The sequence below is a fragment of the Schistocerca piceifrons genome, chromosome 1, assembly GCF_021461385.2.
Source record: "Schistocerca piceifrons isolate TAMUIC-IGC-003096 chromosome 1, iqSchPice1.1, whole genome shotgun sequence".
NCBI classification, from domain to species: Eukaryota; Metazoa; Arthropoda; class Insecta; order Orthoptera; family Acrididae; genus Schistocerca; species Schistocerca piceifrons.
The window spans coordinates 1,214,490,741-1,214,514,454 of record NC_060138.1 but is presented as its reverse complement, the minus strand read 5'-3'; the positions used below and the strand labels follow the sequence as shown (position 1 = coordinate 1,214,514,454).

General features: G+C 44.1%; 1 protein-coding gene across 1 annotated transcript in view; it reads left to right on the top strand.

Moving 5' to 3' along the window:
* Nucleotides 1-4,899: 4,899 nt before the first annotated feature.
* LOC124781787 overlaps nt 4,900-23,714 on the top strand; it is a 241,900-nt gene continuing 223,085 nt past the window's right edge. The window contains 2 exon segments of the mRNA XM_047253889.1: nt 4,900-5,205; nt 5,314-5,448. Coding sequence (XP_047109845.1) covers nt 5,322-5,448 — 127 coding nt within the window. The 5' untranslated portion in view covers nt 4,900-5,205; nt 5,314-5,321.

Below are 23,714 nucleotides of genomic sequence, written 5' to 3'. Positions count from 1 at the left end.
AAATTAAGCGTTGATGACCAGTGAAGACGTGTCGAGTGACGCCCTGAAGAGCGGTGGCGTACCAACCTCACTGCCGCCCATTATACGGCTGAACAACCATGAGTGATGATCTGGGGTGCCATATCTTTTCATAGCAGGACCCCTATGGTTGTCATCCGCAGCACCCTTACAATACAACAGTATGGCAATGGTATTCTACGTCATGTTTTGTTGCCCTTTGTGAGAAGTCATCCTTGGCTTATAGTTTAGCATGCTAATTCCCGCCCACACACGGCAAAAGTTTCTATTGCTTGTCTTCATGCGTCCCTACCTTGGCCAACAAGGTGTATGTTTCACTGTCTGATTTTTTCCATAGTATAATTTGACATCGTTTTCTCTATCGTAACCCCATCTTGCATATTAACCCTGGATCTGTCCAACCCTGGTCTCATTATATTCAATGATTTCAAGTCGACCATCGACCATCATAACTGGGTGATACTTGTTTCTGACCAGGAGGTAGGATATCGTTAGCTTTCACAGTTGTGGCCTGGCTATTTCATCTGTATTTGTGAGTACCTTTGATGTTCTGAGAAAGCTTGCACTGCATTTTATATCAGTGCGTGGATGAGCTATCTCCTGCTCCATTTTCTTCCTTTCCTTCTTCTCAGCCAATTCTCCTCGAACATAAGGTGGTATAATTTTTGCAAGGTGATAAAGCCATGCTGTTGGAGTAGATTTTAAGCAGACTGTTATAAGTTTGCTACATCTACCCGTTTAGTGTAACCTGAGTTGTAACAAACAGGACAGACATACTCTGCAGAAAATGATACAGTGCCGGTACAGAAGTTCGAATTGTTTCGGCTAAACTACCCCATTGTGAACCCAGACACTTTTTTTGGAACGTTGATTTTCACGCAATCCTTCCTGTATGTATGAGGTCATTCTGAGATATTTTAGAGCATCACCTTGATCCCATTCAGTCTCTCACGAGACCACCTTTAATTTTCGAGTGGCTTCCCATTTTCTCAGACAGAAAGTACAGTGACTGACGTGTAATTGAGAGTATCTTTTTTATCATCTCTGTTAGTTAGTTACATGTTCCATGGATTATTTCGCTCGATACATCATAATAGTGTGGAATGAGTCATTTTACATTCTTGTTCCAAATTAATTTGTATATACGGTTACATGCCAAACATCTGTAAGTTCTTTTAATAGAAAAAGAAAAAGATATAAATATGTGAGTTAGTAATTCCTACCCACAACCTTTTACACATTATAATAATAAAATTTCTTCTAGGCAACAGAAGGGATTGTCAAGGGGAAACATTCCCAATTTTTTATCAAATTTTGCTTTGCTGCCTGTCAGAAATTTTTATATCTCTGTGTAAGTGATCAAAAACTGTTGCAACATTGTGCACCCCTTTTTGTACTGAAGACAATCTTAATGTGGATTAATGAATATCGTGTTTCCTTCTGGTATTATGATCATGTACTTCATTTTTTTAACTGTAGAGCATATTTTACAACAAATTGTATGAAGGAATAAGTGGTGGTGGTGGTGGTTAGTGTTTAACGTCCCGTCGACAACGAGGTCATTAGAGACGGAGCTCATGCTCGGGTTAGGGAAGGATTGGGAAGGAAATCGGCTGTGCCCTTTCAAAGGAACCATCCCGGCATTTGCCTGAAGCGATTTAGGGAAATCACGGAAAACCTAAATCAGGATGGCTGGAGATGGGATTGAACAGTTGTCCTTCCGAATGCGAGTCCAGTGTGCTAACCACTGCGCCACCTCGCTCGGTGAAGGAATAAGTATGTGTACTGTGAAGTAGTAGTCAGAGTGCCCAACTCCTTGAACAGATGTCTGCAAGGTGATCATAGTTGAGCACCATATATTATTCTAAAGGCACGTTTTTTTCGCAACGAAGACAGTCTTTCTGAAATACTAGTTACCACAGAACACTATTCCATATGAAATTATTGAATGAAACTATGAAAAATATGTCAGCTTACTGATTTGTCTCTCCCTGTTAGATGCAGAATCTTCTTTACTCTTTTAAAAACGCTAGAAATATCCCTTCTTTCATTGGCAGTTTTATTGAGATACTCAATGAACTAGCCACATAAATGCAGTGTTAAAGTGTATTTATTAGGAAAGAAAATAATACCTCAAATAAATTATCAGCTGCAGTCTTCTTGAGCTCAGCATTTATGAAACTGATGAATTTTTAAGGGAGGCAAAGAATATGGTATGACTACACTTTGTGGTCAGTTTTTATATGCTTCTATATATGAGTAAGTCTGTAATTGGCTAAATTTACTATTCAATATCAATTTGTACCAGAAGTTTCTCTGTTTTGTATTTGTGTGAAGGTACCATAATTGTTTGTGTAATATTTATATTCTGTAATATTTTTCTTGTTTTTGTAATTATTTGTGTAACATTTACACTGTGTAATATTGACTTTTGTAATGCCTCAGATGATCTCTGAGGTCTCTACAACAAAAAAAATCAATCAATCAGTCAATCAATCAATAAGTTTTGGGCCTGTGGAGAACTTTGCTTATGGGGATCTGATATTGACATGACAGATTCCTTGGCGGCTGAAATAAATTTGTTCTTGGTAAGTGGTAATGGTTGGTGCCACGCGTGTTAGAACTTAGTGGCTTATGGGATATGAGAGAAACAGCTTGAACTCTGAGTATGAACAGTCACGATCTACATCTACATCTACATTTATACTCCGCAAGCCACCCAACGGTGTGTGGCGGAGGGCACTTTACGTGCCACTGTCATTACCTCCCTTTCCTGTTCCAGTCGCGTATGGTTTGCGGGAAGAACGACTGTCTGAAAGCCTCCGTGCGCGCTCTAATCTCTCTAATTTTACATTCGTGATCTCCTCGGGAGGTATAAGTAGGGGGAAGCAATATATTCGATACCTCATCCAGAAACGCACCCTCTCGAAACCTGGCCAGCAAGCTACTCCGCGATGCAGAGCGCCTCTCTTGCAGAGTCTGCCATTTGAGTTTATTAAACATCTCCGTAACGCTATCACGGTTACCAAATAACCCTGTGACGAAACGCGCCGCTCTTCTTTGGATCTTCTCTATCTCCTCCATCAGACCGATCTGGTACGGATCCCACACTGATGAGCAATACTCAAGTATAGGTCGAACGAGTGTTTTGTAAGCCACCTCCTTTGTTGATGGACTACATTTTCTAAGCACTCTCCCAATGAATCTCAACCTGGTACCCGCCTTACCAACAATTAATTTTATATGATCATTCCACTTCAAATCGTTCCGCACGCATACTCCCAGATATTTTACAGAAGTAACTGCTACCAGTGTTTGTTCCGCTATCATATAATCATACAATAAAGGATCCTTCTTTCTATGTATTCGCAGTACATTACATTTGTCTATGTTAAGGGTCAGTTGCCACTCCCTGCACCAAGTGCCTATCCGCTGCAGATCTTCCTGCATTTCGCTACAATTTTCTAATGCTGCAACTTCTCTGTATACTACAGCATCATGCGCGAAAAGCCGCATGGAACTTCCGACACTATCTACTAGGTCATTTATATATATTGTGAAAAGCAATGGTCCCATAACACTCCCCTGTGGCACGCCAGAGGTTACTTTAACGTCTGTAGACGTCTCTCCATTGATAACAACATGCTGTGTTCTCTTTGCTAAAAACTCTTCAATCCAGCTACACAGCTGGTCTGATATTCCGTAGGCTCTTACTTCGTTTATCAGGCGACAGTGCGGAACTGTATCGAACGCCTTCTGGAAGTCAAGAAAAATAGCATCTACCTGGGAGCCTGTATCTAATATTTTCTGGGTCTCATGAACAAATAAAGCAAGTTGGGTCTCACACGATCGCTGTTTCCGGAATCCATGTTGATTCCTACAGAGTAGATTCTGGGTTTCCAAAAACGACATGATACTCGAGCAAAAAACATGTTCTAAAATTCTACAACAGATCGACGTCAGAGATATAGGTCTATAGTTTTGCGCATCTGCTCGACGGCCCTTCTTGAAGACTGGGACTATCTGTGCTCCGGCCAGTTGTAAGCTGCGTATGTGTAACACGGGCACTAGCAGGAATACAGATGAGCGTTAGCTCAGAATGTTGGCAGACAGGATTCTGCGCAAGTCTCGTGATGCAGTTCAGGATAACAGTGGGGTCCTGGAGACATAGAACAAATCTTAAGAGTTGGATCAGCTTAAATAAGGAGCTGTGATTGTAAGACTAATTAAAAGATGAAGAGAAGTCTGCTTTGATGATATCAGTATCACGAATACTGGAAGAACAACTAAAAAGTTTCTTGAATATAAGCCAACAGGAAAAAGACAGGACGGAAGGCCACGAAATCCTCAGAATTACATGATGGTAAATAGCACTACAGGCGTGGTCAGAATAGTCCACTAGTTGAAGAGGCTCAGATTCAGCTATGGTTGCAATATTATGCGAAGAAAAGGACGCTAAAAAAAGTCCAGCGCTTCACATCGTGCAGAATGTGGGGCTACATTAAATATATCAATCGTAGGAATTTTCTGTGGGCAATATCAGACGTTGTTTCCTTAGAAAGGGCGATTCTTTGCTATGTTGTAGTTTTAGGAATGCAGTGGTATTGCCGACGCGACAATATTGTGACACTGTTGTGAGCCCATTGAGTGTTAGTAACATTTCCGATGTAGCAGCATAGAAGTAAGTGCTTGACACCAGATGAAATCACGCTTATACGTTTCTAGTTTTAAAGATAATAAAAGAAATATTTACAATATTCACGTAATAACTAAAATTTTGCCTGCGATAGTAGTGTCTATATTTTCGTCATAGTCCTCTATAAGCAGAATGAAGTGTTCAATACATCGGTACCTGTTAATGACGTTAGAGGAAGTGGCCATCTTGCTTTGGGTGCAAACGTTGGTTCTGTTTTTCTTATGTATGTGCTCTGCAGGACTTAAAATGAAGCAAAGGGAAACGGTGAAGTGGAGTGCCCGCGTTTCTGTGTTGAGCCTTAATCCTGTTTTAAATGCCGAGAAGAAGCGCAGACGTGAATTCAGCGATAAATTATGAGTTTCTTTACCGTAGTGACTGAGGATTAGCGTGCCATAGATTGTATATCTATGGAATTAAATGTCAATTTACAGACGATAGTAAATTTATTGCTTCGTATCATCGAATTATTGTTTTTATTGTGTGTCATTACGGTAAATGAATGTTTGATGCTTTCATTTGATGAAATAGTTGTGAATATTGAATTCTTGGCGGATCGTGAGTTTCTTGCGGCTTATTGCCCAATATAATTTTCGTTGCAGCTTCCACAATGAAGAAACTTTTTTCAAAAATTGAAACTAAAATTGATAATACAACGAAAGAACCAAACAGTTATGTCGGCAAAGTATTTGTAGTTGGAAGGATGACGGTCACTGTCGAGGATGTATTGGCAGAAGGTATGTGTTTAGGGAGCAAAACACCAAAAGTAGTTGTTGATTTTCGTATTTGTAACTTTTATGCCTTACTGGACTTGTTGTCATAGTATTTTAATTATAATTGTTTCGGCCTGTGACGTCCAGCCCTGTAATACGGAGTTTATTGTTTTGCCCGGGATGTTTCTTGAGTAGAAACTCAAAGAAGAGATGTTGAACGTACTGGTAGCGTAATATATAAAAGTTAGTTTCGTTTTGCCAATGTATTGTTAGTACGTCGACAATACTTGTAATTCCTGAGAGGCGATCACTGGTTACAGCAAGCATGACGTGTACCCTAAGAAAACCAGCACTAAAAATGCATTACAGTACCTAGGTTTAATGTAAACCTTCATTACCGAACTGTCGCAATTGTAACTGCTGTAGAGAAGTGCAGATTTGAGGATAAAAGACAAACGCTGAAACTGGGAAAACTAAACGAAAATTTCTATTTAAGCTACCCCCAACATTGAAGTTTAATCGAAGCGGATGTCTCATATAATTTAGTAGCGAATTCAGAGTTTTTTTCAGTGTGCAAGAGTTTCTCTGTCTGCCAAACATAAATTTTGTGTGTAGAATTCACCTGCAGTGTTACGTGTGAATGACAGCCGAATTGCTGGATTGTAACAATGGTCGAACTAATAATTGTGTTATGTAGTGGTCATAGTGAATTTCGGAGTTATGAGTTGTAATCATTTGTTTCCTGCTATTGCAATGAGAAGTGTCCATCAGATTCTACAGGAATATAGTGTATTTAGATAGCAGTAAATGCTAAAAATATTAAAGAAGTGTTAGCATTTTTGGTGAATCATTCATTCATGGAAACGTTATTATATGGTGAGCCCAGGCCAAATGGTACACTTCAGAGATCTGAAACGAGATTAAGGGCATATATGTAGAGGGTCATTTCTCTTCAGAAAGAAACTAATACACAGTACTTTGTTAGCATTGTTTAAAGTAGACTATGGAGAGCCTTTTCCAGTTTTTTTTGTATAGGCCTGAGTGGTTTTTATTCTGAAATGCATGTGTGTATATGAGATTATTGCTTTGACTGTGCTATTACAACATTGGATGTATCACAGATAGTTCCACTTCTGTGTGAATCACAGGATGTAATGCTTTACTATTCATTTCACCTATGACACAATAACATGCAAGTCTTTCAGATGAGTTGCTTGCTTAACTCGCAGTAGGTGTGCCAGTACAGGGTGGTTCAGTTGCCCCTACCAAAATTGTTTGATGCAGCTCAACAAACATGTGAAGTCCTCTCAAGCTCGATATTTCCCTGCTGGTGTGTTGTATGGCACTAATGTCCAGTAAGCTCATCTCACAAATGATTCTGTATGCACCTAACAGGTGATATAGCCTGTTCACAAAACATCAATCCTTTAAATTATTTACCTACCTCTGTCTACTGTGTAACTATATTGATGTGTCGTTCCTAGTGACAGGGTGCAACAAAGAGCGAATTTAATGCTTAAAATGAGGTAACTGATGGAGTATGTACTCCAACCTATTCGTAAAGCAGACATGTTCCCAGCAGTGTAGGGTGGTGCATGCAGTTAGGCATTAATCAAGCGGTCAACAAAATGTGCTGTCAGTGGTTTTAATCCTACATCATTCAAAATTTTTTACATCAGTATGATATGTTGATATGTGAGTGCATGTCAACATTTGCTACATTCAAACAGGAAAACGACACTGTTATTATTCCCTGCGTACACTGCTCTGAATATGTCCTGAAGGTATTGTTGCTGTCGTTGTCATGTTTCCCACAGAGGAAAATGTTGACTTGCTCATTCAGTTAAGAATGATTTTGAAGTAATAGGCTTAACATCAGAAGATGCACCAATGTTAGCACTGAATGGGGGATCATGGAGGAATTCTATAAGGAGGACTATGCTCCAGACTGAATGCTGAAAAGCATAATCAGTCTTAAATGATGATGATGATGATCATTCTTTTTTGGGAAGCAAGAAAAAATGTGTTTCAGGCACTATTTCTGCATCAGGAACAGTATACAGGCAACACCCTACTGCAGAGACATTCCGCAGTGTTGAAAGACTTTTAAGAAACAACAGACGTGATTAAAAAATAACCACCTGTCCAAGAGAGCAGCGTAACATCTGGTGAAAATGTAGAAGCCTTCCTGGATACAGCTCAACCCTCAGTGAGTCACCACTCTTTGGCTATCACTTGCCTGCAGCCTTTGCTGCACTATTTTCTCTTCCTGTGCTGCAAACCTACTCTCAGACTATCTCTTACCTCCTCTGACTTTCCAACGGATGGTCCTTTTGGTGGAGATCCTGCTTGGACTCAGTTCACGATTTTGGTCTTGATTTCCGGTTTCATTCCTGGCACTATCTTCACTTATATGGTCCTCATTATTGGGTTTGGCCTGCAATCTTTTCCAAATGTCAGAAGTGGACATTGTGCAGGGGAGGTTCCCCACTGTGGTGTATGCTGTGCCTCTGCCTTTCCACCCTGACACCCTTCCTTCCTGTTGTCATAGTACACCCAGATTCCAGCATGGTAGCCACCCTGTTGGGGGGGGGGGGGGGGTCATCAAGTACCTGCATGGCAGTAGCCCCCGAAAAGCGGGGATTGCACTCTTGGTGCCTGCCCTGCACACTCCCTGTGTATGCCATGTAGTATGTGCCCATCATGACTGGGACATGGGGACTCCCAGCAACAGAATGCTGGCCAGTTAGCTGTTTCTGTGGCTGCTGGCACCTATGGGGAAGGCCCCTGTTCGGAGTGGGTGGTTTGCACAAGAAGTGACTTAAACTTTATCCTTCCCCAGCAGTCTCTTCAAGTGGAAAGGCCTCATATGAGCTAACGAGATACTATACCAACGTGCCCCTTTCCCTGGCCATGCTGGGAGAAATGTAGGATCAAACAACAAGGAGGAAAATCTCCCCCAATACCCAATTTGCACCAGGACACCTTTTTTGGCCACAAAGTCTTTATTTTTTGTTGAACGCATTGAAGACAAATATGGGGAAGTTGCAGCCATCTCTTTAAGATGAAGTGCAGTTCCCTCCTGATTAAAATATCGTGTCCTGCCCAGTCACAGGTGCTACTCTTTTGTGTAAAGTTGGGTGACAGTCTCTTGATTGTCACTCCTCACAAGTGTCAGTATGGTCCAGGGCATCATCTTTCACCGTGATCTTCTTGTGGACTGACAATCAGCTGTGGGCCAACTTAGAGTGACGAGGTGTACACCTCATTCGTTTTGGTCATAGGCGATCAAGGGAAAAGAGAGTTGCTACTGTGACCTTCATCTTGACCTTAGAGGGTGATATGTTGCCTGAGAATGTCAAGGAATGGCCTACTGGTGTGACATGAAACCCTATGTTCCTCCTCTAATGAGATGCTTCAGGTGTATGAAGTTTGGACATGGTATTCGTGTTGTATTGCTGCCCCTGTCTACAGGGATTGTGGACATCTGTTGCACATGAATGTTACTTGTGTTCTTCCCCCCCATCTGTGTAAACTGTGGCGAGCTCCAGAGCCCCACTGTCCCTGCTGACCAGATTGCTCCATTTTTAAGTGTGAGAAGAAAATCCAGGCGTATAAGACCCTAGACAAGCTCACATATGTGGTCAGAAAAAAGTACGAGTGTGCAATCTCATACACAATCTTACACTACCCCACCGCAGCATCGTCACTTTCTCTGTCGACAATGCTTTCTTATGTTGCACTTCTTGCAGTGGGCTCTCGGAGCTGTTCACCAATACCTGCCCTTGAGGTGCTTTGAGGCCCTTCTGGTGCTTCCACAGCACCCACTTTGGGACCATTGACTCCCCAGCTGCCAGGGTTACAGGTCTCCGTCCCCCAGCCAGAGCTGTCTTATCCTCATCCAACTTCTCTAGCTAGGAAAAGGTCCCTTGGGATTCTCCCTTCCACAGTTCCTGCTGGTCCACAGCCAGTGGCTGAAGGAACTGCAGGCTGCTGGCCATTGAACTTCTCGTTCTTCCTCTGTCACGGAAACCAATTCAGGGAAACCTTCCCAGTTCTCATCTTCTGAGGAGGAGGACAAAAGGAAGTCCTCTAAGACAATGGAAACTCCAGTGACCCCCATGCTGCTGGGCTCTGCATGTACTCCTGTGCCCAAGGTGGAGATCCCAGTGGCACCTGAGGCACCACATCTCCCCAGGCAATGTGCCGCAGAACCTTTGTCAGTGGATCCCCTGATGTCTCAACCAGGGTCATAACTGCCTCCCCCCCCTTCTTCCCTCCCCTTCCTTCACGCCCTCACAGTTTTCAAACACTTTGATACTCCAGTGTAATGTGTAACAGATTATTCCACAACCTGGCTGAACTATGCCAGCTTTTAAGCAGTTCCCGTGTATTCTGTATTGCTATCCAGGAACCTTGGTTTCCAGCAACTTGGATCTCTGCTCTTTGTGGTCACTGAGGTTATTTCAGCAATCGTACCGTCTATGAGAGGATATCCGATGGAGTGTTTATGTATGTGCTGGAAAAAAAAAAAATTTTTTTTTTTTTATATCTCTTTGTGGGCGGTGGCTGTTCGGGTAAGGCCACATCACAATTTTATCTGTAATGTTTATCTCCCTCCTGATGATGTTGTGTCCCAGGATGTACTGCGTGCATTACTCTCCCAGCTTTCCCCCACCTTTCTTAGTCTTGGACGACTTCAATGCCCATAACTCTTTGTGTGGTGGAACAACGATCACTGGCCGTTGTAAAGACATCGAAATCTTACTAGCACAGCTCAGTCTTTGCCTCTTGAACTGTGGCGGTCACACGCACTTCAGTGTGGCACACGGCACTTATTCGGTATTGATCTTTCCTTTTGCAGCCCTGCTCTGCTACTGTCTATCCACTGGAGAGTCGATGATGATCTGTGTGGTAGTGACCACTTCCCGGTCTTCGTGTCCCTACCTCAGTTTTGCTCCCCTGGGTGCCCGCCCAGATGGGTTCTCTGTATCACCTCTGCTGTTGTCCTTAGCTACCCATTGCAAGGCAGTATTGATGTGGCTGTTCAACATACAACCACAGCCATTCTTTTAGCAGCCAACTGAGCCCCCCCCCCCCCCCCCCCCCTCTCTTCTTCAGGATCACTCCATCAGAAGAGGGGACCCTAGTGGACTTGAGAGATTGCTGTGGCCATTAGAGATTGTAGGCGGTCTATAAAATGCTGTAAGTGGCAGCCTTTTGCTAGACCACCTCATTGCCCTTAAACGGCTTCTTGTCTGCGTATGCTACCTCACAAAATGATAAAGCAAGAATCCTGGGAATGATACGCCTCCACCATTGGATCATGTGCCTTTTCGTCACTGGTATGGTCAAAGATCAAATACTACTTTGGCTTCCAGTCTGCTGCAGGTGTAACAAGTATTTCCATTACCTATCAGATGCCAACAATAGCTACTGGATTATGCTATACCCATTCTTAACTTCCCCAATATATCCCAACTACCTTATCCTTTTCCCTGTAAGAGAGCTCTACCTCCCATAACAGTGACCCAGAACTGGGTTTATAATTGCTGCACACCTCTAGTGTGTCTGTTCAGGACTGCAACTTCCTCCACTGTCGTCTCTGGTCAGGGAGACATTGCATCTGCCCCTGTGGCTTGTACCCTGACCTTGGTTACCCTGCAGTCTCCTTTGGACCAGAAGATTCTGATGACCCCTGTTCTTGAGAAGTATCTGGGTTTGGAAGTGGTATTCACTGATGGGTTAACAGTTGACGGACAAACAGGCTTTGCCTACACACATGCACGATGCGGTGAACTCAACACTCTGCAAACAGTTGCAGTGTCTTCACTGCTGAATTGATGCCCATTAATCTAGCCCAAGGCCGTGTTCATTCTTTCACTGGCAGGAGTATCTTCATCTGCAGTGACTCCCGTAGCAGCCTTCAGGCTATAGACCAGTGCTACTCTCTTCACCCACTGGTTATGCCTATCTAGTATCTTGTCTCTCATTTCCATCGAGCTAGACGGCCACTTGTTTTTGTTTGGACCCTGGATCATGTTGGGATTTCAGGGAAATAAATGAGCTGACCGTTTCGTCAGCTGGCCATCCGCTTGCCAATTCTGGAAATGAGGGTCCCAGAATCGAATCTTTGGTTGTTTTAATGCCATTGATTGCTGGGAGTCTCAATCTTAGAATCGTCTGTCCTTATCTCCCCCAAACAAACCGAGAACAATTAAGGGGACCACAACCATGTGGCAGTCTTCCCTGTGTGATTCTCTCAGGGCATCCACTGTTCTCTGTTAACTCCACATTGGCCACACTTGGCTGACCCATGGCCACATTCTCTGGCGTCAAGATCCTTTTTATTGGTGATGCAGAACCCGCCTGACGGTGTCCCACTTATTCACAGACTGCCTTAATTTGGCTGCTTTCAGGGGGCATTTTAATCTTCCTGACACGCTACCTCTGGTGCTAGCAGACGACACCAAAGTGGCTGACCTGGCGCTACATTTTGCTCGTGAAGGTGTTTTCTATTCATCCCTGTAAGGTCGGGCTTTATGGACCCATCGTGGAGCAAGAGGTGATATGCGACTGCTAAAAATGGAGCTATTGCATCAGCATACTCTGAAATGAACCTAATTATTGTATTATCTGGACTGAAAGACTTGCCTTTATTGAGTGACTTCTCTTGATTTGCTACATCGAAGATATAAACTTCTATACTATTCATTTTGGTACCTGTTCTTCGTTTGAATTCTGGAATTTTTATTGCATCTTCTCTGTCGTTGGAATTTTGGCAAACTTGGTTTAACAACACTGCTTTAGTGGTTCTGCAATCAGTAACATTAACATTGATATCGCACTGTGGAGGTTTTTGATTATGTCTTGCCACTGGTATACTTCTCATATAACCAGAATCACTTTGGTGCTTTTTCATGATTTTGCGACAGAGATTTGTTGTGTAAACTATTATAAAGCGTCTTGCAGAGAAATCTCTGGTAAATTTAGAGCTTCTGTTAAATGTTGCCAATCTTGGAAATTTCGTGTTCTTTTAAATCGGGCATGCTTCATATGTGGGTTCTGTAACAATACCATGGCCTGTTTTGTGTACTGTGGGGGATCTGTTCCATCTATTATTGATTTACTTGTCATGAAACTCAGTTACCGTCAGCATCCAGGGTGGCGATTCTTCTGGTAAACCTGAAATTATCGAGAATTACATTTTACCTGAAAAAGTCATGGAAATCAGGAAGTTTTGTAAAATCACAGGGCACTCTGTATTTTTAATCTAAGATATGAATTTAATTTTGTTGACCATATAAATATGGAATTTTAAAATACTTAATATTTCAAAGTGTGTTAATTTAAGACATCATCTTCCTCTCCATACTTGGCATTCTGAGGAAACTTAATTTTTTTTTCCCCCAAGATTGAGTAGCCACGTTGATATAACATCTTTAGATTTAAACCACATCTGTTCTGCACTTAGTCTGCAAGAAATAGAGACTATTTCTTAGGAGGCATAAAAATTTTATCTGCTTTTTTAAAAATACATTTTCAGTTTATTTTGATAGCTTTGGATGTTATGGTATTAAGTCTCACTACAACCATGTTATGGTCACTAATCCCTGTATACTTCGTGACACTCTGTTTGTTGAGGATTGTTTGTTGCTAAGAGGTCTAGTGTGTTATTAGACACCTGATCTAATTGATCAAAATAATTCTTCGACAAAGCATTTAGTACAATTTAAGATGATGTTTTATGCCTACCATCCACTTCAAACATGTATTTTCACCACATATTGAGAGTTGATTAAAGTCACTGCCAACTGTATTTGTATGAGGCGGGTACCTATTTGAAGTGAGACTGAAGTTTTCCCTGATCCTGTCAACGGCTGTATCATCTAAGTTGGGGTCCAGTAAAATGAATTATCTATTTAAATTTCACTACAAGATAAACTACTACTAGCAGCAACAAACATGCCTCCACAAACTGAATTTAGTTTATTCTTTCTGAACACTGCTATAGGTTCTTGGTGTGGACTTCAGCGTTAGTCAGCCTTCATTACGTGTAACAATTTCTGCTTCAGTTCATTCTATAGCATTTGGATCTCTGGTCCTTTCTCAACACATCTACAACAATGTGAAAGTATAATACCAGTGTTTCCTAGGTCTACCCTTGTCCTTTGTTCGACCTTCACCTGTTTGTACTTTTCTGAGAGCCTATTGAAAAAAATTAAAAAAAAAAAAATTGCCCCATTTAATCCACACAGTCCCCACTGTCCCTGTAGCCGCCTCTTTCTTTGTAATGGACTCCCGATCTATTAAGTGGATCCCGAAATTTCTCCACCCTATGGCACAAGGCTAGGAATCTGCAGGCTACATGGTCGCAGAACTGTTTGATCCAGACCCTCCACTTGACTCTTTACCAACGGTTTGCAATCAGTTGTGCAGATTGTGCTACACATAAAATAAATAAATAAACAGATGGTGAGCTCAACCTCCATCTTGCAGGCAAGACTAGTTGTCTTGACTGTTTCAGATAGCTGCCAAAAATTGGGGAGAATCTCTTCCAGTCCAGAGTGACAGACATCATTAGTACCTACATGATTCAGCACTTGTAGTTGGCTGAACCCTGTGTTCTTCATGGCATCCGGCAGGACTCGTTCCACATCTGAGACGACTCACCCCAGTATGCTCACAGACTGCACACCATATTTCTTCCCTTCATTGGCAACTGTATCTTAAAGGGACTCCATCACACACCTAACATTGGAGTTACTAGAAATCCCATATTTTATGAATGCACAGACTTTGCAGGCTGAGAGATTTTTGCTGAAATAGGTCAAACAACTGCTGACTGCTCGTAATCTTTATGAGCCACAGATAGTGCCTGAATCCCATTTGTCCTACAAACCAGGGAGGCCTTTTGATTGGTCTCCTAGAGTCTTTTGGTGCCCGTCACACCTTGAAATGACCTCCCAATCGACCGTTAGTGAAGGGTCAACCTCAGTGCACAGTAACCATGCCAACCACGGTACCAGGGGGGGGGGGGGGGATGTGGGACATTGCTTGGATCCTCATGTCTGGTCCCCACAGTGATGGCCAGTGGCAACAGTCTCATGCTGCATAATTGAAGCCAGCATTGCCTGAAGCTTTAAGCGAAGGGTCTGAGACTCGGCTCAGTTCCGAACAAACTTTATTTACTGTGTCCCTTTTGATGGTATTACAGTTAAAAAAGAAAAAAAAAACACTTGAGTCTCATTCCAAATAGGTACCCCACTCGTACAATTATAGTCGGTGGCTGGAAAAATTATACGTTTAAAGCCGGTGGTAGGCATTAAACGTCATCCGGAATTGTACTGAATGCTTTCTCAGGAAATTATTTTGAACAACTAGTTCATGAGTCTACTGGAAGTGTAAATGGTTGTGAAAGCATACTTGACCTCTTAGGAACAAATAATTCTGGACAAATAGGCAGTGTCATGACGAATACAGAGATTAGCGACCACAAGGCAATTGCTGCTAGGCTGAATACCGTAACACCCACAACCATAAAAAAGAAATGCAAAGTACATCTATTTAAAAAAAGATGATAAAAATGCTCTTCATGCCTTTTTAAGACACAGTCTGCACTCCTTCCTATCTGATCACGCAAGTGTAGGAAAGATGTGGAATGATCTCAAAGAGATAGTATCGACGGCAATTGATAGATATGTAACACATAAATTAATAAGTGAGGGTACTGATCCCCCATGGTCTACAAAACTAGTCAGATCGCTGTTGCATAAGCAACAAAAAAAGCATGCCAAATTTAAAAGAAGGCAAAATCATGAAGATTGGCAAAGTTTTGCAGAAGTTCGAAATATAGTGCGTGGTTCAATGTGAGATGCTTTTAATAATTTCCACAATGAAACTGTGTCTCGGAATCTGGCAGAAAATCCAAAGAGATTCTGGTCATATATAAAGCACACCAATGGCAAGACACAATCAATACCTTCACTGCGCGATAACAATGGTGAAGTCACTGATGACAGTGCCACCAAAGCAGAGTTATTAAACACAGTTTTCCAAGATTCCTTCATCAAAGACGACGAAGTAAATATTCCCAAATTCCAGTCAAGAACAACTGCGAGGATGACAAACATAGATGTAGATATCCTCGGTGTAGCAAAGCAGCTTAAATCAATTAATAAAAGCAAGGCTTCTGGTCCAGATGGTATACTGCTCAGGTTCGTTTCAGAGTATGCAGGTGCAATAGCTCCATATTTAGCAATTATATACAACCGCTCGCTCACAGAAAGTTCCGTATCTAAAGATTGGAAAGTTGCTGAAGACACACCAATACCCAAAAACGGAAATAGGAGTAATCTGCTGAATTTCATTCCCATATCGCTAACGTTGATTTGCAGTAGGGTTTTGGAACATATTCTGTATTCGAACATTATGAAGTACTTCGAAGAAAATGATTTGCTGACATGTAGTCAGCGCGGATTCAGAAAATATCATTCTTGCGGGACACAACTAGCTCTTTACACTCATGAATTAATGAGTGCTATCGACGGGGGATGTCAAATTGACTCCATATTTTTAGATTTTCAGAAGGCTTTCGACACCGTTCCTCACAAGCATCTTGTAACCAAACGGTGTGCCTATGGAATATCACCTCAGTTGTGCGACTGGATTCGTGATGTCCTGTCAGAAAGGTCACAGTTCATAGTAATAGATGGAAAGTCATAGAGTAAAACAGAAGTAATATCCGGCGTTCCCCAAGGAAGTGTTACAGGCCTGCTATTGTTCCTGATCTATATTAATGACATAGGAGACAACCAGAGTAGCCCTCTTAGATTATTTGCAGATGACACTGTCATTTACTGTCTTGTAAAGTCATCAGATGACCAAAATGAATTACAAAATTATTAAGATAAGATACCTGTGTGGTGCAAAAAGTGGCATTTGACCATGAATAAAGAAAAGTGTGAAGTTATTCACATGAGTACTAAAAGAAATCTGCTATATTTTGATTACGTGATAAGTCACACAAATTTGAAGGCTGTAAATTCGACTAAATACTTGGGGATTACAGTTACAAATAACGTAAATGGGAATGATCACATAGGTAATGTTGTGGGTAGAGCAAACCAAAGACTGCGATTCATTGGCAGAACACTTAGAAGGTGCAACAGATCTACTAAAGATACTGCTTACACTACACTTGTCTGTCCCGTTCTGGAGTATTGCTGTACGGTGTGGGATCCATATCGGTTGGGACTGATGGATGATATTGAAAAAGTACAAAGAAGGGCAGCTCGTTTTGTATTATCACAAAATGGGGGAGATAGTGTCACAGACATGATACGTGAATTGGAGTGGCAATCATTAAAACAAAGGTGCTTTTCGTTAAGACAGGATTTTCTCATGAAATTTTGATCACCAGTTTTCTCCTCCGATTGCAAAAACATTCTGTTGGCACCCACCTACATAGGGAGAAATGCATGATAAAATAAGAGAAATCAGGGCTCGCACAAAAAAATTTAAGTGCTTGTTTTTCCCGCTTGCTGTTCGAGAGTGGAACGATAGAGAGACAGCTTGAAGGTGGTTCATTGAACCCTCTGTCAGGCAGTTAATTGTGAATAACAGAGTAATCGCGTAGATGTACTTTTACTCAAATCTTAACAGTCACCAGTCACTGACAGTGCCTGCAGGCATACCCCTGCTGTGATGATTAGTGCTGCCAGTACAGCAATTTCCCATTCCAGGTGGCCTTCATTGTTGGTAGCTGGTGCCACAAAGGTCTGAAGAAATTGTGCTGACTATCCATTGTCATCAGACAGCCATAAAACGATGTAATGAACCCAGTAGCATTCTCCTTAAGATGGCGGACAGATGGATCGCCAAATTATTGAGTCCTGTTGATTTTAGGATACTGCAGCAAACCTGAGGAGACTACCAGTCATGGTATCTACTTGCTTTCTTGTGCTGCAATCTCTTGTCTCCGAATATTCTTCCTTCTCTTACTTACTTTCTCATAATGGCAGCTTTTGATATTGACCCAACTGTCCGCTAAGTTCTGCTTTCCTTTCTTGACATATTTATCATTTACCTTACATCACCTTTTGCCTGAAGTAATTTTTGGTCCTCTTGTGGTTTGAGCAGCAGTACTTTTTTTGCATTGTGGGCTGACTGAGGAATTTAAATAGTGCCTACTGGATGCAGTGTTAAGGATCTTTTCACAGTAATTGCACAGACTCATATACGCTCTTAAAAGCCAACACACTAATGAAATATTGTGGGGTCATTATGTACCATCCCCCCAGGGAGTCCACAACTCTTTTGTGGATACGTGCGTAGTGAGCACAAGACCCAGAGCTAATGAGGCCCTCCTTCCTTTCCGGGCTGCATACTTTCCTTTTCTGCATTCTTCCCTATCCCCCATCTTTGCCCCCCCCCCCCCCCCTCACCTCTGGCTCTTTCCTTCCCTTTCTCCCCCTCTGGGAGTATGGTTTGTGCCTACGTCCGGAGACGGACACTCGTAAATGTAACACATTCTTCGCTTCTCTGCTTGTATGTCTTCATCCTTCCTTTGTCCTTCTCTTTTCCTTACCTCTTCTCTTTTCCCTTTTCTCCGCTGCGGCATTTGAGACCTCTCTTCTTTCCTTTCCCTTTCTTTGTTTTTCCCTTTCTCTTTCTTCCTCCCTGTGCGTGTCTGAAGGCCGACCCACGCATTTTTGTGCGTAGCCGGTGACGGGGTAACGCATAATTCCCCGCCCCGGGTAGACAGGTAGGACACGTACGTACCCCCTGGTAACGGCCAGGCCCAGGGAGGGGTGATTACCCGAGCTGATACCTTCCGAAAGTGCCGATTGGTCCCTCCGTCCGTTTGTCGGGAGGTGTGAACAATCACCTAAGGCGAGAGTGCCCTCAGAGAGGCCCCCCACAAAGGAGGAGTGCGCCATCGGAGACCGGTAATCATGGGGGATTCTTCCGCAATGGTTTTCTCACCTTCCACTATGTCTGCTCACAAGCGTAAGTTCACTGAGTCTCAGCCACAGACAGTTCTTCCATCATTGCCACAGTTCCTTGTTGTTTCTCGGTCTGACGAAGGTCACGACTTCTCCACGGTCAACCCTTTCATTATTCAGGAAGGTGTCGACGCAATTGCAGGTCCTGTAAAGTCTTGTTCCAGATTACGGAATGGCACCTTGTTGTTAGAAACAGTCAGTGCCCTCCAGGCACAAAAATTGCTGCGTACTTCACTGCTCCACACCTTCCCTGTCCGGGTTGAAGCGCACCGCACTTTAAATTCCTCGCGTGGAGTCGTTTATACACTCTCCCTCGATGGATTGTCTGACGAAGAAATTCAGCACTACCTGTCTGACCAGGGCGTAACGGCTGTTCATAGAGTTATGAAAAGGGTTGACACGAACATCATTCCCACCCGCACTGTCTTCTTGACATTTGACAAAGGTCAACTCCCATCGAAAATCAAAGCAGGCTATGAGATAATTTCCGTTCGCCCTTACGTCCCAAACCTACGCGTTGCTATCGGTGTCAGTGGTTCAATCACACCATCCAGTTCTGTTCCAATCCGGCCAAATGTGTTACGTGTGGCAAGGATGCCCATGAGGATGCTTGTCCACCTCCATCCCCTCGCTGCATCAACTGTATGGGTGACCACGCTGCTTCCTCTCGAGATTGCCCCGTTTTTAAAGACGAAAAGCTCATCCAGGAAATAAAAGTGAAGGAAAAGGTGTCTACCTTTGCTGCTCGAAAATAATTCGCCAGTCGACAGCCCACCGTGCCTCAGACAGGAAAATACAGCACTGTCCTTGCTTCTCCTCGGCCAACAAAGGAGGCGGCCACGCAGACTTGCGACCTCACCTTTAGTGCGTCGGTCGTCAGATCAGCCAGCGCAAAGATCGCCCATTCAACCTCACCACTTTCGCCTGCCCACTCTATGGCTCACCATTCATCGGGTTCTGCTAAATCTCGAGCCCAAAAGTCAGACACGAAGACTTCAAAAAAAGAGCATACTCGTGAAGATTTTTTTGCGTACCGCAACTTCCCAACCATCAGTTCCTCCTTCATCTAAACATCATACTTCCAAGAAGGCTACAAAGAAACCCAGTTCATCTCCTTCTCCGCCAAGGCGTGTCCCATCTACAGCACCACCTGGCGGGAATCTCCCTCGGCCGTCTTCTGTGTCGCCGAGGTGCACTGCTGGCGGCCGATCAACCGGCCAATCGCTGGTGGCAGGAGCTGCTCCTGAACAACCTATGGATCAGGATCTTCTGCCTTCGGCTGAATGCCATTCCATGCTGTCGGTCGCAAGCTCTGAGCAGTCGTTGAGTTGACGGCAACCATGGTCACATTCCTCCATTTTCTGGTCACCCTATGTCCATTATCCACTGGAATATTTGCGGCATTCGAGCCAATCGGGATGAATTGTCGATCCTCTTACGATCCTACTCGCCGCTCATCTTCTGTCTTCAGGAAACAAAGCTGCGTCCCCATGACCGCTTTGTTCTCCCCCATTTTCAGTCCGTCCGATTTGATCTACCCTCTGTTGAAGGCACTCCAGCCCATGGAGGACTCATGATTTCTCTCCATGATACTCTCCATTATCACCTGATCCACTTAAACACTTCCTTCCAAGCTGTCGCTGTCCGTCTTTCCCTTTCTGGATATACCCTTTCTCTTTGTACTTTATACATTCCATCGTCCACACCAATGGCACGAGCTGATGACCTTCATCTTCTTGGTCAACTTCCACCCCCCTATTTGCTGGTTGGGGACTTCAATGCCCACCACCCGCTTTGGGGATCACCACATCCTTGTCCACGTGGCTCACTATTGCTAGACGTCGTCCACCAAGCGGATCTAGTTTGCCTCAACACTGGGGTCCCTACATTTTTGTCTGCTTCCACGACAAATTTCTCTCATTTGGACCTCGGCGCTTCGAATGGTTCGCCCTTGATGATACACACTCGAGTGACCACTTTCCATGTGTCCTTAGACTGCAGCCTCAACTGCCGTATATGCGCCCGCGACGCTGGAAGTTTGCCCAAGCCGATTGGACACTTTTTTCGTCTCTAGCGACATTCGATGACCGTCACTTTCCCAGCGTCGACGATGAGGTCACACATATTACCGACGTTATTCTTACAGCTGTGGAACGTTCAATACCACGCACCTCTGAATTGCCCCGGCGCCCCCCCCCCCCCCCCCCCCCCCCAAGTTCCTTGGTGGAACGAGGCGTGCCATGACGCAATACGTGAGCGGCGACGTGCTCTTCGTGTTTTCCGCCACCATCCTACTTTGGCCAACTGTATCTGCTATAAGCAGTTCCGTGCGCGATGCCGTCGCGTCATCCGCGATAGCAAGAAGGCAAGCTGGAAATTCTTTATTAGCTCATTTAATGCCTTCACTCCCTCCTCGGAAGTTTGGAGTCGGCTTCGACGGTTATCAGGCGCGCCTAGTTTCTCCCCGGTCTCTGGGCTCACTGTCGCGCATGATACATTAGTAGACCCCGTCGCAATTTCTAACTCATTGGGTCAGCACTTTGCTGAGATTTCGAGCTCTTTGAATTACCCGCCAGCGTTTCTCCCGAAGAAACGTGCAGCGAAAGTGCGACCTCTTGCTTTCTCCTCTCAAAATCGCGAAAGCTACAATACTGTTTTCTCCATGCGGGAACTCCAACGTGCACTCTCTTCTTCTCGCTCCTCCGCCCCAGGACCGGATGGTATCCACATCCAAATGTTGCTGCATTTATCAACCCATAGTCTGCGTTACCTCCTTCGCCTGTATAATCGATTTTGGACCGACAGTACTTTTCCCAGACGATGGCGGGAAGCTATCGTCTTTCCTGTTCCTAAACCTGGAAAGGACAAACATCTCCCCTCTAGCTATCGCCCTATTTCTCTCACGAGTAGTGTATGTAAGGTTTTGGAGCGTATGGTGAATTGCCGTTTAGCTTGGTGGCTGGAGTCCCGCAGTCTTTTAACACCTGCCCAATGCGGATTCCGAAAGCATCGTTCTGCAGTTGACCATCTTGTTGCTCTCTCCACTTATATCATGAACAATTTTCGCCGGAAACGCCAAACAGTAGCAGTATTTTTTGATCTGGAGAGATCATACGATACCTGTTGGAGGACAGGCATCCTCCGCACACTGTTCTCTTGGGGCTTTCGAGGTCGGTTGCCCCTTTTCCTTTGCGAATTTATGGCAGAGCGCACATTTAGAGTGCGGGTGAACACTACTCTCTCCTGTACTTTCTCCCAAGAAAACGGGGTACCCCAGGGCTCCGTGCTGAGTGTTGTACTGTTTGCCATTGCCATAAATCCAATTATGGATTGTCTCCTTCCTGATGTCTCGGGCTCCCTCTTTGTGGACGATTTTGCGATCTACTACAGCTCTCAACGGACCAGCCTTCTTGAACGACATCTTCAAGGATGTCTCGATTGCCTCCACTCTTGGAGCATCGAAACCGGCTTCCGTTTTTCTCCCAGTAAGACAGTTTGTGTTAATTTTTGGCGACGTAAGGAGTTTCTTCCACCCTCCTTACGTCTAGGACCTGTCAACCTTCCGTTTTCGGACGTTGCTAAATTCTTGAGTCTTATGTTTGACAGAAAACTGTGCTTGTCCTCCCACGTTTCCTATCTTTCGGCTCGCTGTCTGCGATCCCTCAACACCCTCCGTGTCCTGAATGGTACCTCCTGGGGAGCGGACCGAGTGGTCCTTCTCCGCCTCTATCGTGCCTTAGTGCACTCGAAATTGGACTATGGAAGCATAGTCTATTCCTCTGCTCAGTCATCTATTCTTCGGCGTCTCGACTCTATCCACCACCGTGGATTACGTTTAGTGTCTGGAGTTTTTACACCAGCCCTGTGGAAAGCCTTTATGCTGAGACTGCTGAACCTCCGCTGTCCAATCGGTGAGCAGTCCTTCTGAGTCGTTATGCTAGCCATCTGTCTTCCATGCCTGCTAATCCAGCCCATGACTTTTTTTTTCGACGCCTCCTTTGATGTAGGGTATGCAGGCCGCCCCTCCTCCCTACTACCACTGGGAGTCCGCTTCCGTCAACTGCTCCATTCTCTTTCCTTCTGCTTTCCTAAAACCTTCTTGACAACTTGGGGTACAGCACCGCCTTGGCTCCGTCCCCGGATCTGCCTGCTCCGTGACCTATGTCAGTTTCCTAAGGATGGTACCCCTTCACTTGTTTATCGTCGGGCATTTGCTGCTCTGTGTGCACAAATGAAGGAAGCCACATTTATTTACACTGATGGCTCGACAACATCGTTAGGTGTAGGGAGTGCCTATATTGTTGGCGACACCCCAAATCAATTTCGGCTTCCCGACCAGTGTTTGGTTTATACTGCGGAGCTTTACGCTGTTCTCCAGGCTGTCGACTACATCCACCGCCATCAGCAGATACAGTATGTTATCTGCTCAGATTCTCTCAGCTCTCTCCTCAGTCTCCAAGCTCTTTACCCTGTCCACCTTCTGGTCCACCGGATTCAGGACAGTCTGTGCTTGCTCCACCTGGGGGGCGTCTCGGTGGCGTTCCTCTGGCTCCCGGGACATGTTGGTATCTGTGGAAATGAGGCGGCCAATATAGTGGCCAAGGCTGCAGTCTCTCTTCTTCGGCCAGCTATTCAATCGATTCCCTTCGCCGATCTACGGAGCGTTTTATGTCGTCGTGTCGTTCTTTTATGGCACGCACATTGGTCGACACTTCCCCATAACAAAATGCGAAACGTGAAAGCTCTTCCTTGTGCTTGGACCTCTTCCTCCCGAACGCGTCGTTGGGAGGAGGTAATTTTAACTAGACTCCGGATAGGGCACTGTCTTTTTAGCCATCGACATCTTTTAAGCGGCGATCCTCCCCCACTCTGTCCCCACTGCTCTCAGCTGTGGACGGTAACACACCTTTTAATTGAGTGCCCCTATTTTACTCCGTTATGCGCCCGTCTGCAGCTGTCGCCTGATCTATCGTCAATTTTAGCAGATGACACGCGCACGGCCGATCGCGTTCTCGCGTTTATTAGTGCCAGTGAAATGACGTCAGTCATTTGAAGCTTTTTTTGGGGACAACCAACCCCTTTCTGTAGTGGATTTTTAAGCCTTCCTTCTGCTTTTAGTTTCTCCAATTTTTTGAGTTTCGTTCCCATTGCTGCTGGTTTCCATTTTCGGTTTTTTACTGTTTCCTAAGTCACGGACCGGGCGCTAATGACCATAGCAGTTTTGCGCCCTAAAAAAAAAAAAAATAAAATAAAAGAAAAAAAATAATAAAAAAGTACCATTTC